Source organism: Struthio camelus, chromosome 1 (assembly GCF_040807025.1).
Source record: "Struthio camelus isolate bStrCam1 chromosome 1, bStrCam1.hap1, whole genome shotgun sequence".
In the NCBI taxonomy this organism is placed as follows: Eukaryota; Metazoa; Chordata; class Aves; order Struthioniformes; family Struthionidae; genus Struthio; species Struthio camelus.
This window is the reverse complement of record NC_090942.1, coordinates 137420921-137443408: the sequence shown is the minus strand read 5'-3', so window position 1 is coordinate 137443408 and position 22488 is coordinate 137420921. Positions and strand designations below refer to the sequence as shown.

Below are 22488 nucleotides of genomic sequence, written 5' to 3'. Positions count from 1 at the left end.
ATCTTATGAACAAGCGTTTATGCTATTCTGATCACACTATTTTTGTTAGTAACAAAATAGTTAAAAGAAAAATAGCTACTAAGTTATGTAGCTAACAGGAAACCACACTTAATGAAAATTTTAGAGAAGGACCAAATGTCTGCAGGGATTAAGTATTCAAAAGGTATTTCTGAAATGAAGCAGATTTTAATGTGGAATCTTACTTTGAGAGATTGAGCAGTATCAGCATCAGTGTCATGGTAAAGTATAACATTATTCGCCATGTCAAAGCTCTCACGCACACCCAGGTGGTAGAATAGTGATGGCTGTTTCGAAATATCACTCATATCCACAACTGCAACATCTGAAATGAGAGAGGGAGAGGAGAAAAAATAGGACTAAAAATAGTCTTAAAACTACTCTTATTTTCTTACATAGAATTTAAAATAAATCCTAAAATTATAGGTAAATTTGGACAGGCAAAAATCAATATATTCAAATGAGCAGCATCTTGTCTTGGTGTAAGTGAATTTTACCATGCATACTAAAGAACAAGAGCACACTCAGGCAATTATCACAGGGCTAAAATAACTGTGAGGCAGTTTACAAATTTTGCTTGAGGTTATGAAATCACTGCATCAGGAATACTTCAGGTGAAAAAGCCAACTACGTTTGCTCTCTGAGCTACGCCTGACAGTCTAAAAGCCCAGTAAAATGGAAAGCTCCAGACCTTCATGTGGGAAATCTAAGAACAATAAGGTAGCAGCAATAACATAAAACTACCAGACCAAGCTTATCTGAAGAGGCTGAGGCTTAGAAAACAGCAAATTCTAAAGAGTAGAAAAAGAAACGAGTTGTGAAAATTGAGTCTTAAAAGCCACAACGATTATGGCGTTCAAGGTGGTGGTGGTGGGAAATGGGGGGATTCAATTACAATTAGCTTGAGCAAGACCTCCACTGATCTTGGGTAGAACTGCAATCAAATGGATGTATAAAATATCAGTGGAAGCTGATGTGAATTTGAAACCTATACGGAGAGCTAAAGAGAAATACCTCATGCTATGCAGAATAGCTACGAAATATAGGCCTGTCCTCAAATTCATCATTTGGTTCTGATCTAAGCCTAAAGGTCAGTACAGAAAGAAGAGGTAACTGGAGAAGGGATATTTATGCTGATTTTTTTTTTCCTTGATCCATGCATCTTCCCTGCTACCTAAGAAAATTTTATTTTAAAGCTTTTTAAACGTCTGTATCTTTCTGACTGTCTGCTTTCACCACTATGGGAGAGATGGATGAATTTAAAATCAACTTATTCATAGCACTAGACTCTTGGCAATTAAGCTACAAGGGAATTTGAGGTTCAGACCAGATTCCAGAGACTCCGGTAGCTGGGCAGTAAATCCCACATCTCCGAGAGGGGCACAGGCAGGGCCTGTACCTATGGAAAATGACAGAAAAGGTGGACCTACTGACATGCAAGAAACCAAAAAGCAGGCCTGATGTGTAAGAGCCAAAAAAACCCAGCGAGTTTACCCGGGCTTCACCAGCTGGACATCACAACAATCAATACCCCATACTCAGTATGCGAGTTCTTGGTAAAGCCCGGGATGAATGTATATTCCTGTACAATTCCACTCAGACATTTTGAAGGCTGTGCTAACACACCAAACTGGGGTCAGCCAGTCCCCCTGGTCATTAATAGACTCCCTATAAAAACACACGGGACATTTTTGAGTCCAAAGACAATGGCCTGCCTCAAGACCAAAGCATCACTATTCAAGAGCCGAAAAGTGGGAAAATAGTAATAATAATAATGATGATAATAGTAATAATAATAATAATTGTGGCAGTGCGAGAAAGCTCCCTTACCCCTGAGGAACCTCAAATCCAGCAACACCTACCGATGCCCCTTCCAGCTCCTGTTTAGCCAGCTCTCCACAGTAGGGGCAAAATTCTTGGTCAGCTGCACACTGCAGAGTCACAGAAACTAAGTGGGCCTAAAGCAGTATTTCCTGGCGCCACACATACATCAGAATCTGGATTATGCAGCCCTCTTCCCCCAAAATATTACAAAAATCATTTTGGAAAACACAAGTCATCTATAAAACAAAAGCTTACATAAACTAACAGGCAGACCTAGAATCGAATTGCATGGCGGGGGGGGGAGGGGGAGCAGGAAGGAAGTCTAAGAACTTGAACTGCATTTTTAGCACTTGTATGAAGTGCTTTGTGAGAGCAAAACGCTGTGAAATCACAATCACCTTCCTGGTGAAAGAATTCAAACAATACGTGCATGTCACATACAGACAATGCATTCTACAATGCCACGTGAGTGATGATCCGTAACAGTTCATTGAAACACGACTAAACGCAGCTCACTGTCACACAAGTAGTGGTCTACAAGTGAAATTTGTTTTCTATTGACTACTGCCAGGTAACAATGTAGGCAGCATCAGGAGCGCATTAAACGGACATAAGAACATAAGCAAACATCTGCATTAAAAAGGGGAATTATTCACCAGTTACATATTCATTCACACTGATAAAGGGAGATTTACAAGAATCAACTTTTCTTGCCTATCTACACTTCATTAGCACAGGTGTGAATAAGGTAAAATAAAACAAAGCAAATTGAAGATTAGCAGAGGAGATGAGGATGGTATTACAAAGACATACGAGCAAAAAAAGCCCCAGGAATATAGTGGAACGGCTCCAGTCCAACAGCAGACTGAAGCAGAGCATCAGAAGTGCTGGTGGATGCAGACTACACCAGTGACGAGATACTGCATTCCTGGGGACCTCTCCAAGCTCTCTTCCAGCAGGAACAACGGGCTGCTTGGAGAAGCAAGGAAGGAGATCTAACTACAAATCAGCTTTACTAACGTAGAAGTGAAATGTAGTTCAAGTACAGTGGGCCCAGGAGAGGAGTGTAAATTTGAGCGGAGAAAAGATACACAGCAAGAAATGCTTGTTAAAGAAGAAAACTGCTAAGTTGCACCCAGTGCAAGTGCACTGCAGTGCTGATGGTATGGAATTAAGTGCCACTCATCACGCTCCCCAGTACTACTGCTTTCAGAGTTACATCTCTTTCTGGTGTACGCAGTTTTATGAATTGCTCACTGAACAATGTGGATATACGATACCATAAATACTTCTGCCTTAATTGTTCTGCATTTTGCTTATGATTTATGCCAAAATATTTAATCTCCAGTTCTTTAAACAAGGGCATGGGGCTCTGTACTTCAACCAGATATTTAGTATGCTTGCAAAGAGGTAAGAATCCCCTCATTTATGAAGCTCCTGAGATCCATAAAAGACATACACTAGTACCTGCTTAGCAAAGCATGGTTTTAGGAATAGAAGCAAAAGTTTATCACACTTGATTAAAACACACTTGACAAAAATCCCATCCTCCACGTCAGAGCCTGTTCAAGAGAACGCACTTCCAGCCTTCCCTTTCCAAATTTATGTGCAATGTCCTCCATCATAGAGATACATGAAGAAAGAGTTCTTACAAGCTAATGCCAACTTTGAGCAACTCTTCTAACGAATGAGGAATTTTATGCAATAACATAATATTTCACATAAGTCTAAAAGATCAATTGATATGGTTCCCTAGATTAAGATGGGCAGAGAGAACAGGGGAACGTATAACCCTTCTGCAAAGAGGCTTCTGTAAAAGTAGAACCCTTTCAAGTATACTAGAAAGATCTTTACAACATATCCACAAGGATGATGGGGATGCAGAATTTGTTTAAAATTGCACAGGACCAATTTTGGATGCTTCTAGGACAGAACATTTAAAGTATCTTTGCTTTGTTTCTGCAGCAGAAAGTCACATTCAAAAAACACACCCATACAAATGTGTCCTTCCTCATTTCTTCGCAAAATGATCGACTTTCTTCTTCTCTAAAACGTGTATAAAACTATTTCCATCCTGAAAACAGCGCTCTCTTGCTAAAAATCTAAAAGCTGATCTCACTTTATTTTTAAGGAGCTTCCTGGAATTAACTGGTTTAAGCTTTTGTTTTCATTGTGAAATTATTATGTTGTGTGTATATTCTATACTGCATAATGGTAATTCATCAGTATTATTAGTACAATCCTGATTAGGTCTCTGCATTGCTACAGCAGACAGCACCTGTGGTAAAACAGAAGAACATGAAACTAATAAATAACTCAAAAGGAAAAACATTATTATACACCTTAAAATCAGGGGATTTAATTCTCTGCTTGGAACGTACCTAAAGGTATCACATAACTTAATGACCTAAGCAACCCACAAGTCTTCAACATCAAAAAGAAAGCTTTGGTACCGAGTTTCTAGATCTGTAAGTGAAAAGCGGTAAACGAAAAAATACAGAAGCAGCTTGCAAACATGCTGGAAGTTAAATGGTGCCTAGGGGAGCTAACAAAAGAAAGTCAGAAAAAGTCTGTACTGCTTTTAATATCAAATCTCAGACTCATCACCATCCAGCCTTATTTGTACGGATAGCAAGAACCTTAACTCGTTATTACAGAATCATTATTCTTATCATTTGGACTTTTAATATAATAAATAAAAAACTCTAAATATGGTGACACAGAGCATCACTGGAGGAAAACAGTGCAGAACTTTGCCCCTTGTTACTAACTGGCATCCTAGAAATGGTCATGAACCTTCAGATTACTGGCTATTTGGATCCATGTCCTTCATAGCTTGTAGAAAAAACCAAACACATTCTGCATTAAATCCATGGGAGGAAATTATTGCAGTTGCTCTTCAGAAGAGGAATGCCCCTGAAGAAATAATCATCATACTATCCTCAAGAAAACCAACTAGACAGTAATGACTTATCTTGTAATACAGATTTAATCATATTAAATAGCATTCTTAAAATCACTTCATATGATTATTTCAGACTAGACTTTTTATAGACTAAAATCAAACGCCACCCTTTTGTATAAATACTAAAATTAATTGTAATAGTTTAGAAATTGCTTACAAACCACCTTAAGAAGGCAAGCTGTTCTCCTACGTTGCAGTCAAGTTTTCCACAAGAATCCAGTTGAGCCTGGAATATGACTACAAGTTCCAGGCTACTTCCAGCTTCAGAAAGGGAAAGAGAAGACTGCGCACTCCAGGTTTGAACCATTTCCCTACAGCAACAGCACCTCCTTTGGAAGCAGTGTTTAGTTCACAGGCTAAAGAAACTGAGAACTCGAAGGACAGTAAATCAGGCAGTAGGAATGAATCTTTACATTAATTTGTGAAAAAAGATTTGTTTCTATTGACATATAGTAAACTCTGAAGAAAAACAGTGAGATTTTTGGTTTTATTAATGACGTCAATCAAAAATTGACAAAAGACAACACAGACTATAATATAGGTCAAATACTTATTAATTTTTTTTGAAGATGATTATCTTTGGAAGACAAGAAAGGAAATTATATTCTGTTTTAGGTAATATCCACACTCACTCTGAATATAAAATGAAGTAAAATCTAAACTTAAGCATATCTCTTTTGCCAAGTCTGGTGGATTTGTTAAGTGCTTTAGCAATTCTGAAAACCTGTGCATCAAATGGCAAAAAAAAACAAACTTGCTCTTACATGCTTAACCTACTTAGCTCAGGAAAACAAAAGGACTGTAGTAAAGTGACAATTTCTGGCACCTGTTGTTTTATCAACAATAGGGCAACTCCTATAATCTGTCTACTCAGGCTGAGCTTGTCATTTATCTTTTGTTCAGTTGCGGCTCAAATCTTTTTATCTTCATCTGCCACAGGTTTTATGTTGCACACTAATCTACTGGCAAGAAAGCTGCACTACGCACCAGAATGTATGAATTCTGTTCTTGTCTCACCTAGCAAAACAGAAAGGGGGAGGGGGGGAACTCCCAGCTGGGCCCCCGAAGTCGACATTATCACAACGGCAAGCACAAGGAAAGGGGTCAAGTCAGATTTTTCTTTTGCATTCCATTCTTCCTGTTTGCCAAATCTGGCTCTGGAAAGCAGTCTCACATCTTTCACTATGAAGTCGTTCTACTCTGAACATGAATACTGTTTATACTGAAAAAGGTTTAACTATGTGTTAGCTGAGCAGAAAAAGCATTCTTGGCTACAGAAAGCCTGCTGCTAACAACTTTCCTGAAAGGACCAGGCAAATCCAGAGTCCCGTTGCTGCAAGGAAACGGCAAAAGTTTACCTTTCAGATGTGCCTTTCCGTTACATGACAGCATTGTTAACCGGAATAATTAGAAATACTGTTTTCCTCCACTTAACACACAGAAACACTAAAAGCAGCAGTGTCCCACCTCCAGAGACAAATCTGGTAACAGCTGTTTAAAGCCAAGCGGTCCAGCTGGAATCCCACAGGCCTGATCCAGCTGACCCCACTGCCCTTGCTTGGAGCAGGCACATCCCCTCGCACTCCTACCTGGGAGCAGGAGGAAGAGGAGTTGACACAGGAGTTTGTTTCTGACCACAGCTGAATATGTTCAGGCATCCACTATAACTTTTGTGTGGCCCAGAAGGGCATCTACTCCTTCCTACAGATATAAAAAGGTTGGAATGCTCAAACTCATGCATCTCAACTCCCGAGATTAAAAAGCTGAAATACAGCAGTTTCTAAATTACCAGAACTGCAGGAACTTATCAAGAAAAGCCCCAATCTGAATTACACTTGGCAAGCAGAGAAGGAGAAGACAAGGAAGCTGATATACATGTTTTCCACGTACAGATGACGAAAGCAACTTATACAGCTTCCATTCAAACCAGTGGGGAATCCCTAGTGGCTGGGATGGACCGAGGAATGAGCCTTTTATTAATAGCCATCCTGTAAGGTGATTAAATCCGAAGTCCAAAGAAGCTAGCAGAGTAGTTTAGCTTGGAAGAAACACAGGCACAAGTAATGGAAGGAAAATTGTTAATGAATATAACTAGCACAGTGACATGTTCAGAGAGCCTGAAAACATTTTAACATAGGTACAGAAGACAAGAAATATTCTTATTTTAAATATTTTACTTTACTCATCATCAGAAACTTGCAGGTGAGAACTGAACTCATGAACAGCAACCTTTTACCTTTTGGCTTTCAGATACCGACCTTTGGCACCAACATTTGAAATTTTTTTAGGCTTAGTAACATATCACACTACAACGTTCGCTGTGAATTCTCATCCAGCAAAATCCACCCTCAGGATGCAGAGAAAACCAGACAACCAACCGAAAGACTGAGGAGACAGTGCTCATCCCTAGTTTTTGTAATACTGCACAAGTACACATTTCATACAATGAACTTCAAAACAGGGTTACGTTCAGACCCAAATATAACCACCACTTTAGCGTGTTAGCACTCTGGTGTTACTTTGCAGTTGTACCCGGACACCACTTCTGTCATCTGTCCGCTGGTAGAGAGAACACACATTAAATATAGAACTAGAGCATATTTTCAAGCTCTGGTGGCATTTATTGCAACTCAGAAGAAACTAGTTAACTAAAACTACTCATTTTTCTAACCTATGACAAAGCATTCATGCCACATTTACAATTGATACACATTCCTTAAAATCAAAACAACCAATCAAGAAACTATGCTTTAGTTAAAAGGAGGAGAACAAATTACAGTAGGTAAGCAGTACTGCCAGTTCTAAGGGTTGATTGGAATCTAAGTTCTGACTTCTTTTTATTTGCTTTTGGGTTTCTCATTCATTAGGTACACCACCTCAAGCTTTCAATTTTCTTCCCTGCAATCACATATTAGAAACTTTTTTTTTGTTGTGGTTGTTAAATGGAAGCAATGAATGTTCCAAATTCCTTGGATTCCAAAAGTAGAAGCTTTAAGAAGCATTTTTATGTAATTAAATTCACAGTAACACTCTAACTCTGAAACAAGGCAGGGCACTACACAAAATAAGAGTGAAGTTCTACTCACCCAGGAAAATAACCATGTCAAGAGCATGTGTGTGTTATATTTTTTTTAAAAAGTTTCTCAGACTGCCAAAACAGAATGCACTATGTGCACCTTCAAAAATTGGTGGGGGAAGAAGAGTTAATGTCGTTAACGCACAGTACATCCAAACTCCAAATGCAACTTTAATGCTTTTCTGCAGCTATGAAGTAAAAAAATACTGCATGACTTGAATAGCAGAACACCTGATAATATGTTATAATTTAGAACAGAATTTTCTAGCTTCTTTTGGTTTTTTTTTGTTTTTTTCAGTTGCGTTTTTCATGCAATACTGAATGGTGGAAGTTAGGAAATACATATATCAACGCAAGCAGCATAGGCCTACGCTTAGAAGTTGCTTAATGTTTTCTGTGACAAAGTATGCTTTCAGTCCTTTTTTTTTTTCTTTTTTTTTTTTTTTTTAAAACTTTGTCAGTCTTTGCTTCAGAGTTTTTTATTCTTTTTAAATAACAGAAGATTTAATTAAAAACTATCCAGCCATTTCTGAGACTATGTTGAGGAATGCATTTTTCTGGCCCATGTTAAAACATTCTCTCATGCCAAATTAAGAAGGTTTAGCGCTTCCATGCATTCAAACAGAAATTTTAATTTGTCAGAAGAGTCGGGCTGTCTGCAAGCAACTCTGGCTAGCCGCATGAAATGCGGCTCATATGGAAGCTGAGACTTCCGCATTGACTTGGTCAAAGCCATACGGAGATCTTTGTTCAGAGGTGAGCCAGTCAGTCATTCCACACTCCCCACACAGTCAATGGGAAAAACAAAAAGCACTTTTGGAGCGCAAATCATCTGCCCTGTCAGAAATCTGGGGTGTAGTTCATCTCATCCTACAGTAGAAGTGCCTATTTCTCTCTGCTGGCTACAAAGGGAGTCAAAGGCAACTTCAGACATGCACACTGAAGGTGTTCACTGCTATGAACCACCTCCATAGAGCCTTACTGCTCTGCACAGTTTTATTCAGCTATTAACATATTAACGTAATATCTCAGTAGGTTATTTCCTTGCAGGTGTTCCCACCAACTGACCAATGTAGAAGGCTTGTTGCTCTTTATCATCAGTACTTTACCTGTAGACACTGTGCCTATGAGGAGGAAAAGAAAGGATTGCCCCAATACAAACCCACAGCTAAGATTGTCAAAGAAATCTCTGAAGCACCTAATCCTTGCTTGAGTTTTCCATAAATTGGGTGGTCATTTGTGAATCCCACCTTATGACACTCCACGTATCAGAGCACTGACTATAACCTCCTGGTCTATGCATGAAGCTTGTACTCAAGTTAAATTCTCCATAAAATCACCTTCAAACCAAACATAAGCACTACATTTTCCTGTAAGCCAGTGAAATTCACTCTAGACTAGTAACACACTTTACTCTTTTTTATACCTAAACCATAGCTTGTGATGTCCTGAGAATAACCTAGGCTCAAGTCTGAGGGAGATAACTTACACTTGGTGTGAGAGATCAAACTTTAAAGAAAAGTCTGCATGCTTTGTCACCAGAAATCCCCAAGTACCAACCTTTACACATTCACCCTCCTTTAGGGAAGGATCGTAAAAGTTTGCCTACTCTGGCACCACAATCCAAGTTACAGGTCTTTAGTTACCAACTACAATCATATTAGATGAGTGCTGCCAACGTCTGCACACTGCTAATAATTTATTTCTAAAAGTTGACGTGCACAAGAGATCAATATTTTACCTTTTGATTCTATAACATTACAGCCTTCAATCTCCTGGGTTAGAAATTAAGAGAGAGACTTTATCACTTGGATCTTAGCCATCTGAGCAGTATCATAGTTCAGGCAGTTCAGGCTTATGCCTGCCTGCAGCTCCTACCTCTTCTTTTGCATGACCCACGGTCTCTGCTTCCTTCGCTTTCTGTTCTACTCTCTCTCCCCTTCCAGTCAGGATATTTCTAACCTTCTCTCTCAATCTACATTTAACTTGATAACTTCTGTCTAACTTAGTGGTAGCACAGCATGCAGACAGAAGCTATATCACTGCAGCTAATCAACAAGCCTCCTGCTAGCTCCTGGAAAAGCATTTTAAGAAATTGTTAGATTTTATGACAATTGAAAGAAATAAAGTTTAAAAAAAAAATTACTTTTATGAAAACTCACCTTTTACATACCATATAATAAAATACCCTTGCATCTGTAACTAAATATTCAGATTCCGTAAGCAGTAGAAAACAGTCTGGGCTGAGATAGCACATGCACAAACACCTCTTAAAGAAAAGTAATCCACACTGCTGTATAACCACATTTCTTGAGTGCCAAAACAATATTCTTAGATTTACAGTAGTTATTTCAACATATAACCACACATTTAACTGAAGTAAAAAGAAAAAAGGCAAAATAAAACAGTTTGCTATGGCAAGTTGACACCCATCATTTGACCATGTGTAATGTAAAGAACAACAACATATTAATCACAGTCAGTGAGGAAAAATCCTTCCTTAAAGAAAGCAATATTTCTGAGCAAATACTTTATACTCACTTCCTAATTACTGTTAAAAATATGCTAAAGATTAACATTCTAAGAAACTTCTTTTTCTAAACTTGACTACAATATCAAGAATCAAGCTTAGATGGTATCACAAATACCATGGATGAATAGTTATCATAATGTATGCTTTAAAATTTCCCCCTAAGGTTCACCCCCCCGCAACAGTGACTGAAGTTTCAATTTACTGCTACTTCCGCTTTCCTTTTTTTTTTTTTTTTTTAAATCGCTTTTCCCCCAGTGGAGGCTGGATAAAATGTCCATTTGATCCAGGACCTATCATCAACCCATAAAAAATTGAAAGAGAGAGATCCTAGACTTTCTAGATGCAGAACACAGGACCATCACTAAGCGTCAACTATGCAGTGTTTGGATCCAATACAACAGCCAAGCCACTGTGGGATATGTGGTGAACAAACCACATACCTGCCTGCCTCAGTGGCCATGGAAGATCAGCAGGAGCATCGTGAGGGAGCCCGATGGGATTGCAGAAGGAGAAAGGGCAGCATCATGGTTTAAGCAGTTGAAGGCTTGCCTGCGTGACTGAATCGCAGCCCTGCTTCCACCCCATGACTGCTGCGTGATGCTAGCCTAGTCACATAGCCTGATATTTCAGATGTGGTTGTGGTAACCACCACAATTAAGATTTTGATTTTCAGGAAGAAAAATCTCAAAATATCCCACTAAACCACAAAAAATGGCTTTGAAAAGCACAGTCCTCATTTTAAAGGCAGTTTGCAGTAAACCTGATGCTTTTAGAGAGAAGAAAATTCCCTAGTATTTTTCCTAAACCATTCCCTTTTATCTTCCAATTGTACCTAAGGCATGACTGACAACTCAGTCTCCAATTTAGCAACTGTAATTGCCCCTCTACAGAAGAGCTAAGCACCTATACAGCAGGCACACAATCAGTATGCCCGAATCCTACCTCAAAATTTAAGACAAGACACTTGCACATCACATGTGCTCATTTAGACTTTATATCCATGTGAATACTAATGAAGTAGCATTCACAAATTCTTGACGAGTATTCAGTCAAATTACCTTTGTTTCCCTTTTTGTTATTCATAGACAACAGGCAAATGAAGTTTTCAGAAGCTGTTCATCTCTTGCTTTCCCCCCCAGTTAGTTATCAGTAATTTTAAAAGGGTTTAAACATTCATAACCAGGACACAAAGCAAATACCCATCACAGATAAACTGAAAAAAAAAAAATTACCTGCTTGGTAATTTGCCCTCCGTTTATATACTCTTAGTATATTAAAAATTTTGACATAGGTAATAGGCAGCCATAAAGAGAAGTCTCACACTACATATATTTTTCACTATGCTAGCTCACCAAGAATAACATTATTTCTTAAAATTTCTCTGCATGTAAAACAGCCTATTAATTCAACAGGATCTGTCATTTCTCTGCCCTGTTTAATACAAAGAAATAATGGCGGAAATTACAAACAGGCGCTACACACTTGCCTGCTGCACTAGCAGCGTGCCAAGCGTCACATGAGACTATTTCCACTGCAGCGTTGACTAGAGCTGGGCCGGTTGAGAGAGCGTCCAGAAAAAACACCCCAACCCTGAACCTAAGTTGAACCTTGCATGTAGTTTTGGGCAAGGGGGGAGAAAGGTGAACTTTATTTAACTTTTCCTACATCTCTGCACTTCCTATATGGGGCCATAACTGGCAATGAAAAGGATTAAAGTATCATAAAAAAAGATGGCTCGTGGGATATTCTGTCCTAAGTAAAAATAAGAAGAGTATGAAATTCAATGAGAAAGGCTGTCCCTTTCTCCCTGACTGCAAGCCAATCAATTTCTAGTCCAAAGAGGTTGAGATAAGCTCCAAGCTTTTAGACATTTATCCAAACTAAACCACTTGAGGGACACCCACCATTTAACGTTGAATACCTTGGCTGGGTAGCAGAAAAAAAACCTGCCAAGTCTGCACATCTTTGTCAGGTCACACACTGGCCTACAGCGTATATCAGAAACATTTGAAAAAATACAATTATGCTGAGCTTCTCTTCTGCCCAAAGAAATGAAAGAGATAAGAAAAGAAATCACAATCACAAGGCACTACAATAGAAGGAAATAAAAAGATTTGGTGTACTGAATTTCCATAACACTGGGTAGGTTAAGTTCCTTTTTTGTTAAAAACTTAGCATATGAAAATAAATCAGACTTTCTTACTCTGAACATCTGAACATTTTTTAACCAAATAATGCTTCAAAACTACAAACATCAATAGATGCACTTCCATCATTAGCAGAGAGAACATGTATGTACTAAACTGAAGTATCCATTCTCATAACTCAGTTACAGGTTTCTTCTTTATGCTGACAGACTCCCAAACTTTCATTTAGCACAATAAATTGTGCACAGAGAAACATGATCCTTATTTGAAGACAGGCAGTGTTATGAAAGTAGAAATGAAAATAAAGTTTACATAAAGGCGAAGCATCCTCCATGAGCCAAGAGACTGGTGCTCATATATACATATAGAGTTCTTGATTCCATACTCTGGATGCTGGACAGATGTGGATTCAGTCTGCTATTTTAAACTTTCTAAAGAATACAGGCTTTATGTGCCTGCCTAAAAGAATGCGTGTGCTTCTGCAAAAGTCCTTATGCACCACTGAATACTATAAATGCAATGGGTGACATCTATAGAAGTGAGACAAATCTGTTTCAGAGCACCAAATAGTGACCAATAAAATCTAGAATTTCTGTAGAATCTCTCATTTCCAAAACAAATCACAAACATTATCTACTTAATCTTCAACTATCCTGTAAATACGACGCATATTACTCCCAGTTTGCAGATGGGGAACATTAAGCACGAACACAGCTTGTTCATTATCACAGTGGATCCATTCTAGACTTCCCTATTTCTACTAAGATTAAAACTAAAACTAAGATAACTTACTAAAATTAAGACATCTAAAGCGAGCCATCATATACTTTCTATATAGTCAGGGGGATACTAGTACTTCTAAACTGTGATTCATCAGACATGATGAATCACATGAAATTGTGATTTTACAGCAGGTCTCTCAAACTTGGTCTTCATCAGTTATTAAAGGAGCGTAGGATGGCTCACCTCAAAATATATACACGCATGTAAGTCTGTCATAGGATGAATCCCAGCCTGGATGTTGACAACATACAGTTTGAAGGTGGGGGGGGGGGGGGGGGGGAAATACACTGTCAATTCTTTAACCAATCCCAAGACAGATTAGCTTTCCACTTGTAAATTTGGTTCCACAATTACTGTGAACCGACTTTTCACACTAATGTCTTCCAGTGCTTTGTTTAGCATACAGCTGAATCCACAGCTCAAGTTTGCACACTGATGTCCAAATCGTCAGTATCCGAGTACTTAGTCCCAAACAGACTTCACGTAATCTCTGGCACCTGTTGCTGAAGCACACTTTTCCTTCAGTTTGAGGGAAGAACTGTAGTGTCTACAGATTTGGAAGTCATGGGCAAAGAGCAGCATAAATAAAATTAAAAAAAAAAAAAGGGTTGCACAACAGTGAGCATCATTATTACATGCAAGTTTTCTTTCTAAGTAAACTTTTTTGAAGCTTTCCAAATTCTGTGTATTGTTCTTTTCTGCTGAGAGCACAGCTCCCATAGCCAATGCTATGAAAGACTGCTCTACCCCAAGCTCATGTATATCCACCTGTGGGCCCCTTCTCTGCATTGCCCCAGTGAATGCAGTTGTTAACAGCAACCCACAGATCAGAATTCAGCAGTAAAAAAAACTCTAAGGTTTGCTCCACTAGTCACTAGTAGTCACTCTGAAAATTAGTTTAAGACTTTGAACTGGCAGCAAAAGCTAAGCGCAAATGACTGGAAGGACTTACAAGTCTGTGGCTTCAGCCATGGAACAGGGAGAACACTAGGTATTTTTACCAGTGGAGTCTGTACACTGCTTTTACAAAGCAGTTTTAGATGCAAGAAGGAAAAAAAAGTATATGACATACTGGAGTGAAGTTTTCATTTGGTTTCTAAGATTTCGGGGGGGGGGGGGGGATTTGTGTTATCAGGGAGACAGACTATAGCCCCTTGCATCACAGTGCTTACAGAGAGAGCATGTTGCTAGTCGCATTCACCGAGTTCCACTGGAGAATACCCAGAGACAGCGCTGCGACGGACGTCACGCAGTTATGACAGCAGTGAAGATTTGCCGTGACCAAGTCAGTAAAATGAGTCTGTGCTTTTGCAGCACAGTTCTCATTTGTGTCCACACCAACAAGCAGGTTGCCCTAATATCACTAGAACCATATTTTTTGCTGTGTTCTGGATTTCAGTTTAACTATGAGATATCCAGGCTATCAGATGGTATCAAGTGCTGTTGGAAATGGCTATTTACCACTTTTTTCATTGGAATTAGAGTTTGGCTGGGGGTCACTAGCTGGGATTAAGTTTAGCTTTGCAAGTCAAGACTAAATCAGCATATTTTTCAAGGGATTTGTTAAAGGTGCTCAGGTAGTATTTTAACAGTGAAAGTTTTCATGAATAGCAATATTTACTCCAGAAGGAGAGATCACACGTTGAATCACTCATATTTTTCACGACTCCTTAAAGCTTTGTCAGCTTTGATGAAACAAAAGTCAAAGCCATGGCTGAGCAACTACAACAGTCATATCTAAGGCCCCACAAATTTATTAAACAGACAGGATGGAATACCATCCGAAATCTTTTTAAGGGACTATAAGGTGGCAACTCATATCTGCAGTCATATTGAAAGAAAAGGATCAACAGTACCTAGCTAATCCCTACCTTCTCACGGTGTCATGGTGAGAAGCATGCATGAAAGGTTTAGATTCAACATAACAAATTTTGATTTTCTATCATTGTCCGAAAGGCCAGAAGTTTAAAAAACAACAACTAAAATTTGTTACTCTCTCTTCTCAGAAATGGTATTAGTATATCGTCTCAGAGGTAATCATCACTGCAGAACCAGGAAGCACATGAGACATTAAAGGGTTAAAAAAATACTACCATCAAGCATCCTTTTGTGCCTTGACCATAAGCCACAAAATTGATTCAATTTCTGGTTTTCCAAAAACAATATCAAGGGTTACCTAATTTTGCTCTGTAGTTATGATAAACATAAGTTTATCAACTCCTAAACTTAATGAACATGAACAAAAATTCCAACTCAACCATTTTCAAATGTTCTTTCATTCTGACTCAGACACCAGCTCTACTGGACTACGATCTGTAACTTGTCAACTATTTTGAGGACCATAAACAAAACCGGTAAGAACTGGCACAATATCTGGCTTTGAGAAAATGATATGATTATCAAGTTCAAACTGGCTTTTAAAAAAGATTAAAGCATGTCAGGCAGCTATTTAGAGAATATCCGAAACAAATAACTCTGAGATTTCTAGAAAAGGTGGAGAAGATGCTGATACTGAAAAATGAAGAGGTGTTCTGTTACACAGAATAGCCAATAGAAGCTCTGCTAAGCAAGAAAGCCTGGTGCCAAGCATTTACAGCATTGTAAGCAATAGCTTTTCTCCTGCAAGTTTTTATTTTCAGCTCAGATTAGAACAGCAGAGCTGACTGGTCTGGCACGATCCAAGAGTGACACACACACACACACACACACACACAGAACACAGCTTTGTAACTCTGTTTCCATTTACAAATTCCCAACTCCCATTTCATCATGTCACTCTCCCAGCAAAGGCAAAACTAACACAAAATATCTCCCCTTACCCCACAAGTCAACAAAATTAAAAAAAAAAAATGTTTTCTCTGACTGCTATGAGAAAAAGGCAGCAACAGGAAGAGTTAACTTAGCCAGTCTCACCTGACTGAAATTATATTATGACTGGCAGAACGTTTTCTGCACTATCCAAAACCCACAACTTTTCTGTGATTGCTGAGGAAACACGCTTGATTCAATATAATTAAATATAATAGGCTGAGCTAGCTACTAAAGAGTTGTAACAAACCTAAAGTACATAGGGGAGGAGGGGGAGAGATAGCAATGAAGTACAGAGTAATTTACTATCCCAAGTACAAACAAAATAACTCCCCTGTTATTTTCCCAACCATCAGTTTTCATGTGTCTAGAAGTGTTTTCCACAGGCTTGGAGGCAAGGGAGTACTGCAGCTCAAGGAAAACCCTGTTGACACTAGTAGGAAACAAGAGTTTTAAGTAAAGCTTATTATCGTGCTGATTCAGGTGTATTTTTTGCAGAACTAATGCCTCTTGAGCCTAGGTTTCAAAAGCTTTAGGTGCTAAGGGAACAAGATTTTTCAAATTTGGGGGAATTCAGTCACCATCAGTCACTGAGCTACAGCTCTGTGCATGCAGGCATGTTTTCCTAAATGGGAGGAACAAAAAAAATATAAGCAGCAGAAAGTCTAGATATTTTCTCCTTATAGTTGAAACAAGAAACATGGTGCCCAGTGAAACAGGGGGGAAAAAGCACTTCAAGTCAATTCTATTTACCCTCTGTTTCCTTCTTTAAACAAATATTTAAGATTTATAAAAACAATTTAAGTGTCCAACAGCAACATGTACTATACTATACACGTAACTATTGTGCACGTGTTCATCTATTGTGAATCAGAGTAGGTCCCTTACAGCTTGATGCAGTTAAACTAGCTCAGATCAGCAAAAAGTCAGAGACATACTCTTTTATCAGTGTCGTTACTGTTTTGGATTCATTCCTGTCACCAGAGCTCACTTCAGTCAATGAAACACAATGTTTACCAAGGCTGGAATCATGTACTTTCAGCGTGATAAAAGCTGGGGTACATTTTTTTAAATGTTCTGAATCTCATTTGGCTTTGGGCTCCTAGGCATAGCAATTTTTAAATACACACTACTGATTTAGACCAAAGTGAAAATGCTCAGAAGTTTTACTAGAAAACATCTGAAAAGTTTCAGTTCTATTCTCTGGAACAACACAGCAGAATCATTTACTTTTGCGAAATGAAATATTCCAAAGCATAAAAAAAAGAAAGCATAGCTTATCGTGACACAGTGATCCAACACTTTTAAGGGCCACAGCTTATTTCCTTGCTTCAGGTCCCCCCGTGCAAATTGCAGCAAAGCACTTCTTGCTCCTGGAGTATCTCTACAGCCACCCCAACCTCACAGGAAAGGCAGCAACCCTGCGCGAAAGACAACAGGCTAGCTGGAACCATACTGTGGGCACGCTTGGCCCATCAGCTGCCAGCTCGATCCCACTGATCTCAGCAGAGACTGGAGCTACACTGTTTTTAGCGGGCTTGCGCCAGGGAGCAGGAACACACAACAGCTGCACAGGCTGCTCTTGGCTCAGCCTCAGGCACCCATATGTTGCTGTTCAAAGGTAGCCTGAGGCTAAAGCAATTGACAGCCACACTGAAGTACAAGGCAAACGGCCTATCCTGTTCACAGAGGCCACCTGCGAGCAGCAACCAGCGTTGAGGTCCTCCTAAAAAACATCCCTCCAGCTACCTCGTATGCCTAATATCAGCCACGTAACACCACTGTAGTGTTAAAGAAGGCAGCAGCAGGTCCGCACAACATATACTTAGTTAACCCACTGCAGAGGCAGCTCCTCTGTGCACAGCAAGGACCTGGGCACCCCAAGCACCAACAGAGGACAGGTCTGCAGTCATTACGGACAGCCCACGAGTTGCAACTTGAACCCGTTTTTGAAGTATAATATGGGAGGGAGGGCAAAAAGTCTGGAGTTCTCACCCCAGGTCTGCACCAACCCCTTCTGCAAATCAGAAGAGCTCTACCTCAAACTTCTACATCTGCAAACTAGTACATTAGTTACTATTTAACTAGGGAGCACATCAACACTTGTTAACATCCAAGGGTAGTTCCATGATAAAAGAGCAACCTATGATTATACTGATAAAAGCAGGACATGACAACAGAGCATGAAACGAGCTACCGGGTTTTCCATCATCATTTGTTAATTCTACGGGAGAACAGAAATTAAAGCAATTTAATTAACCCACATGAAGATGTCCTTAAATATGTATATATTTTTTGAGCTCAGGTCTTACCAAAACAGTTCTTAAATCTATGAAGAATGCAGAATGCATACAGAAGCTATGAAGCTTCTGTATAACTACTCTACACACAGCATAACACGACTGAAAAGCATGCAGTCAGTGCAATGGAGATGAGTGGCCAGGATCCAGGATCAGAGATGAGCAGCTCCATGCACCCATCCTGGTTGACTCAGGCATGTCTGCCTCCCTTACCACTCCTGGAGCTTTGCAGGAACTCCCTCTAATATCCCCAAGAGGCAACCTGAAATGCAGCAATGTAGAACCAGAGATCCTCTTGCCAACTTCTCATGGTCAAACAGTATACGCACAGCGGATTTTTTTTCCCCCCAAAAAAACTTAGGAACTATATTGAAAAAATGTGTTTGTACAAGCATAGGATTCTTAAAAGAATTTTAAAAAGTGAACTTTTTAATTCACTGACCAGTGTGCATACTCAGCCCTTGATTTTTCTTAAATCAAGAATCAAAATAATCTTTATTTGTATGGAGAATTCCAGAATCCCCTGCAAAAATTTTTCAATTCTTCCCAAAATTTAGGCAATATTAAAAAAAAAAAGCGCAAGCTAAAAACCCCACCACACCAAACACACAACAAAAATCCTAAAGCCAGTGTTTTCAAAGGCTGTAAATGTGAAGATACCTGGTCCTCAAATCAGGAATACAGACTAAATGGTCCAATTTTCTAAACCATTTGATTGTAACAGCTGTAAAAGCTCCTGTACAACTATGGGTGTTTAGCAGAAAGCAGTAAGGCTCTTAATTATAAGGTTAAATATTACGTGCAGAGTGAATCAAAACAAAAAAGAAATCCACACAGTCTGTATTATATGTGGGGAGAAGATTCCTTCTCTGCAGATTTAACACCTAGAACACCTGTTCCTAGCTGCAAAACCAAGTGACCCAGAATTGACTATCTGGTCCTAACTACAGGTAACCTTCTCAGATTTAAGTTTTAAGCTCAGGAGGAGAGAAAGACAAGCAGAGAAGATGGATTACCCTTGTTTTTCCTCTCTCCTCCCCCCTTCATTTTTTATAAACTTGCCAGGATAAGTTTTATGCAGAGGGAAGAATGGGAAAAATAAGTGTATTCCTAACTTTTGTCCATTTATGCAAAAGTCATAGCATAATAAAGTCTGGGTTTTTGCTAAACATGAATGTGAAGACACAGATCTAAAGTCTTTTTAATTTATAAAAGGGATAGACCAAAACTATTTTAAACACGTTTCCTTCAAGAAATTCATCATCTGTCAAAAATAAAAAAAAAGAAAAGAGAGAGAAACTTGAAAAGATTTGCAATCCAGCCTTTGAAAAGGGACTTTCAGAATAAAATTTATTTTCAGAAAAGACATTCTCTCAGCCTTGTGGTATTTACTAGTAAATACTCAATTTCAAGTCAGTTACCAACCACACAGAATTATGTTATGAAATAGTGCACAAAATACTGTCAATTTTACAAACTAAACAGAAAAATGCTAGTCTTTAACTATCAAAATATGTGTTATTCCAATTGTAACAATTCCAACAATTCCAAGTTTAGCTAGGTTAGCTTATATTCTGTTTGCCACTGAAGCGCAGACTAAGCAGAGATTACTGGTAGTACCTCAAAACGTTGATATAATCCATCTTGCAGGACTTCCCAATAACGACGTAAAGAGTTGAATGAGATCTCCCCTGTAATCTACAGTGGTTAAGAAAGAGGTTTTGGTTCGTCTATAAAACAAATCCCTTTTCTCATAATAAATTCAACAGCCACTTGAATGGCATTTAATATACTCCAAAAATATTCACCATAATGAATTTCACTCACTGCCCTATTACAAAATAAAAAGATCTTGAAAGGGACATAGTAAACACTTTCAAATACATTTTTAAGGAATGTTTTGTAGATGCTCACATGTACTTTGCCACATACACAAGCAAGGATAAAAAGGCATGCTACTTCACAATAAGCACCTACCTGAACACAGTAAAGTAAATAAATAGTGACAGCACTTATCTGTATTTCATGATTCTCATTTAAGTTAAACTTTAACTTTCAGAATCCATTTTAAGATTTTCTCTCCCACCATTCCTCTACATCCTTCTTGGATTACTGTAAGGTGTTTCTTCTTACATAGTAAGAAGATATATAGTATCTTACGTAGTATTTTTCTTCTAGAGTAAGACAGGAGTTAAGCTAGTTTGTTTCAGTTTAATACACATTAATATTTTAAAAACAAGACAAAGGTCTGCTAAGTGTCTTACCATGTACGTACCACAGGATGGCATAAAACTGTCCAAACACCCAAAACTAGCACAAAAACGAGTCACCGTAGATAGACGATACATGCACAAATACATACTCTCACCTTAGAGCGCTGAAAGTGCAAGTTTCCATCTCATAACATCTGGTGCTAATCATGCAAACAACTTCACTCAAAGCTTCATGAAATGCTGGGAATTCATGCTCATTTTGGACTGTCAATATTTCCTTCCATCTTACTCATCAGAAGTAAAAAGAGATGTTTGTTCCAAAAGGAGAAGTAACAACTTGTCTCTCCATTAGGGAATTATGGCAACTATTTCCTTTTGTTTGTAACATCTTCATTATCATCCAAATACAACTCTGACCTTGCATTTGCCTCTGGGCAATACACTAAAGAAAAGTGAATGAATTCCATATAAGCTATCTATGGTTGTTTACTTGAATGTTTCTAAGCTTGTTCAACTGACATTAAAGGAGCTATTTCATAGAATACATGCAAGTGGAGTTAAATTGATGCCATTCAGGTCACGTGCTGAAAAAAAATTAAAAACAAAAACAAGATTGGTACAAAGCCATTTTTCACAAACGACAGTAAAATAACGTTCTCTGCTGTTGAGGGAAAGTACACACATCTCTGAATGCAAACAAGCATTTCTGTAAGACTTCATGTTGGAAACTGACCCCAGCTAATACCATTAAAGCAAAATATATCTCCTGAATGTAGTGCGTGTGCCACAGCACCTGTGCTGTGACAAATCATAACATAACATTCACAGTTGATGGGTTATATCAGGCTTGTTACAATCATTTAAATCTCACCTCATGCATCTGATCCAAAAGGATTACAGTATTGGTACATTACAGGATTTTGTCATCAGAATATTTACGATTATAACTAAATGGCACAATGCAGAGCCACACCCGTGGTGGCTCTAGATGGGCAGTACCGCTCAGACATAACATGTCAGGTCCTGACAGCTCTGCTGTTGTATTCAAGTGGCACAACATCCAACCTAGTTAGCCTTAGCCTCTCAGCTGACCCTGCTATCACCTTCCAGCTCTGAAGATGGTTTGTTTGCTTCTTTTCACAGCTCTGTATCACATGGTATATACATCCTCTCGGCTTTAAATAAAGCACACTTTCAAGCCATTGAAGCAGCTGGAGGAGATATGAAAGGAAAGAAGAAATATTAAGTATTCCTCAGAAAAACAGCAAACCCTGTCTGCTGAGTTAAGCATCAGGCTGCTAACCCTTAACCCCTTCCCCACTGTTCACTGTCACACTCAGGGGCAAATATAAATTGCAGTAGGTAGGTTTGCCAAAGTTGATTTAAGCAGTTATTACCCTCAGTTGTCATTCCCACCTTCCCATCAGAGATTACAATCCCTGGGGCAGAGTCAGCAAGAGAAACTGGTGTCTCCAGCTCAGCTATGCTAGTTACCATGCTATATTAGCTTAAACTATGGACAAAAGCTTACTCTACCCTGACACACTAGCCTTTGGTCTGGAGAATGTAAAGCACCCCTGCCAAGCCTGCAATGGGGATATTGGCCTTCAGAGGGCAGAGAGCTTCAGGGACGCTGGGTACAAGTAATGGTGGTTCCTTCAGTGACTGCCAGAGCCTCAAGATTAGGATCCAGAATGTACATTTCCTCCTTCTTCCATGGTGTAGCATGACAGAAGACTTTCAGGGACACGGAATTACAGTTCATTAACGTTGAGAATGGTTCAGCCATGTTACGGAAGTAAGGAGTCTCTGTCTGGGCCC

The 22488-nt window shown here is 38.9% G+C and overlaps 1 protein-coding gene across 7 annotated transcripts in view; it reads right to left on the bottom strand.

The window, feature by feature from the left end:
- Window positions 1–22488, bottom strand: part of MAP3K15 (mitogen-activated protein kinase kinase kinase 15) — a 93298-nt gene that overhangs the window by 65458 nt on the left and 5352 nt on the right. For 5 of the 7 annotated variants that reach the window (XM_068918449.1, XM_068918440.1, XM_068918467.1 and 2 more), the window contains exon 2: window positions 204–343. In XM_068918449.1, the coding sequence (XP_068774550.1) occupies window positions 204–343 (140 nt within the window). Of the gene's footprint in view, window positions 1–203; window positions 344–20074; window positions 20153–20822; window positions 21888–22488 lie in introns of those variants that run through there. The other 2 variants (XM_068918482.1, XM_068918474.1) reach the window with 2 other exon arrangements.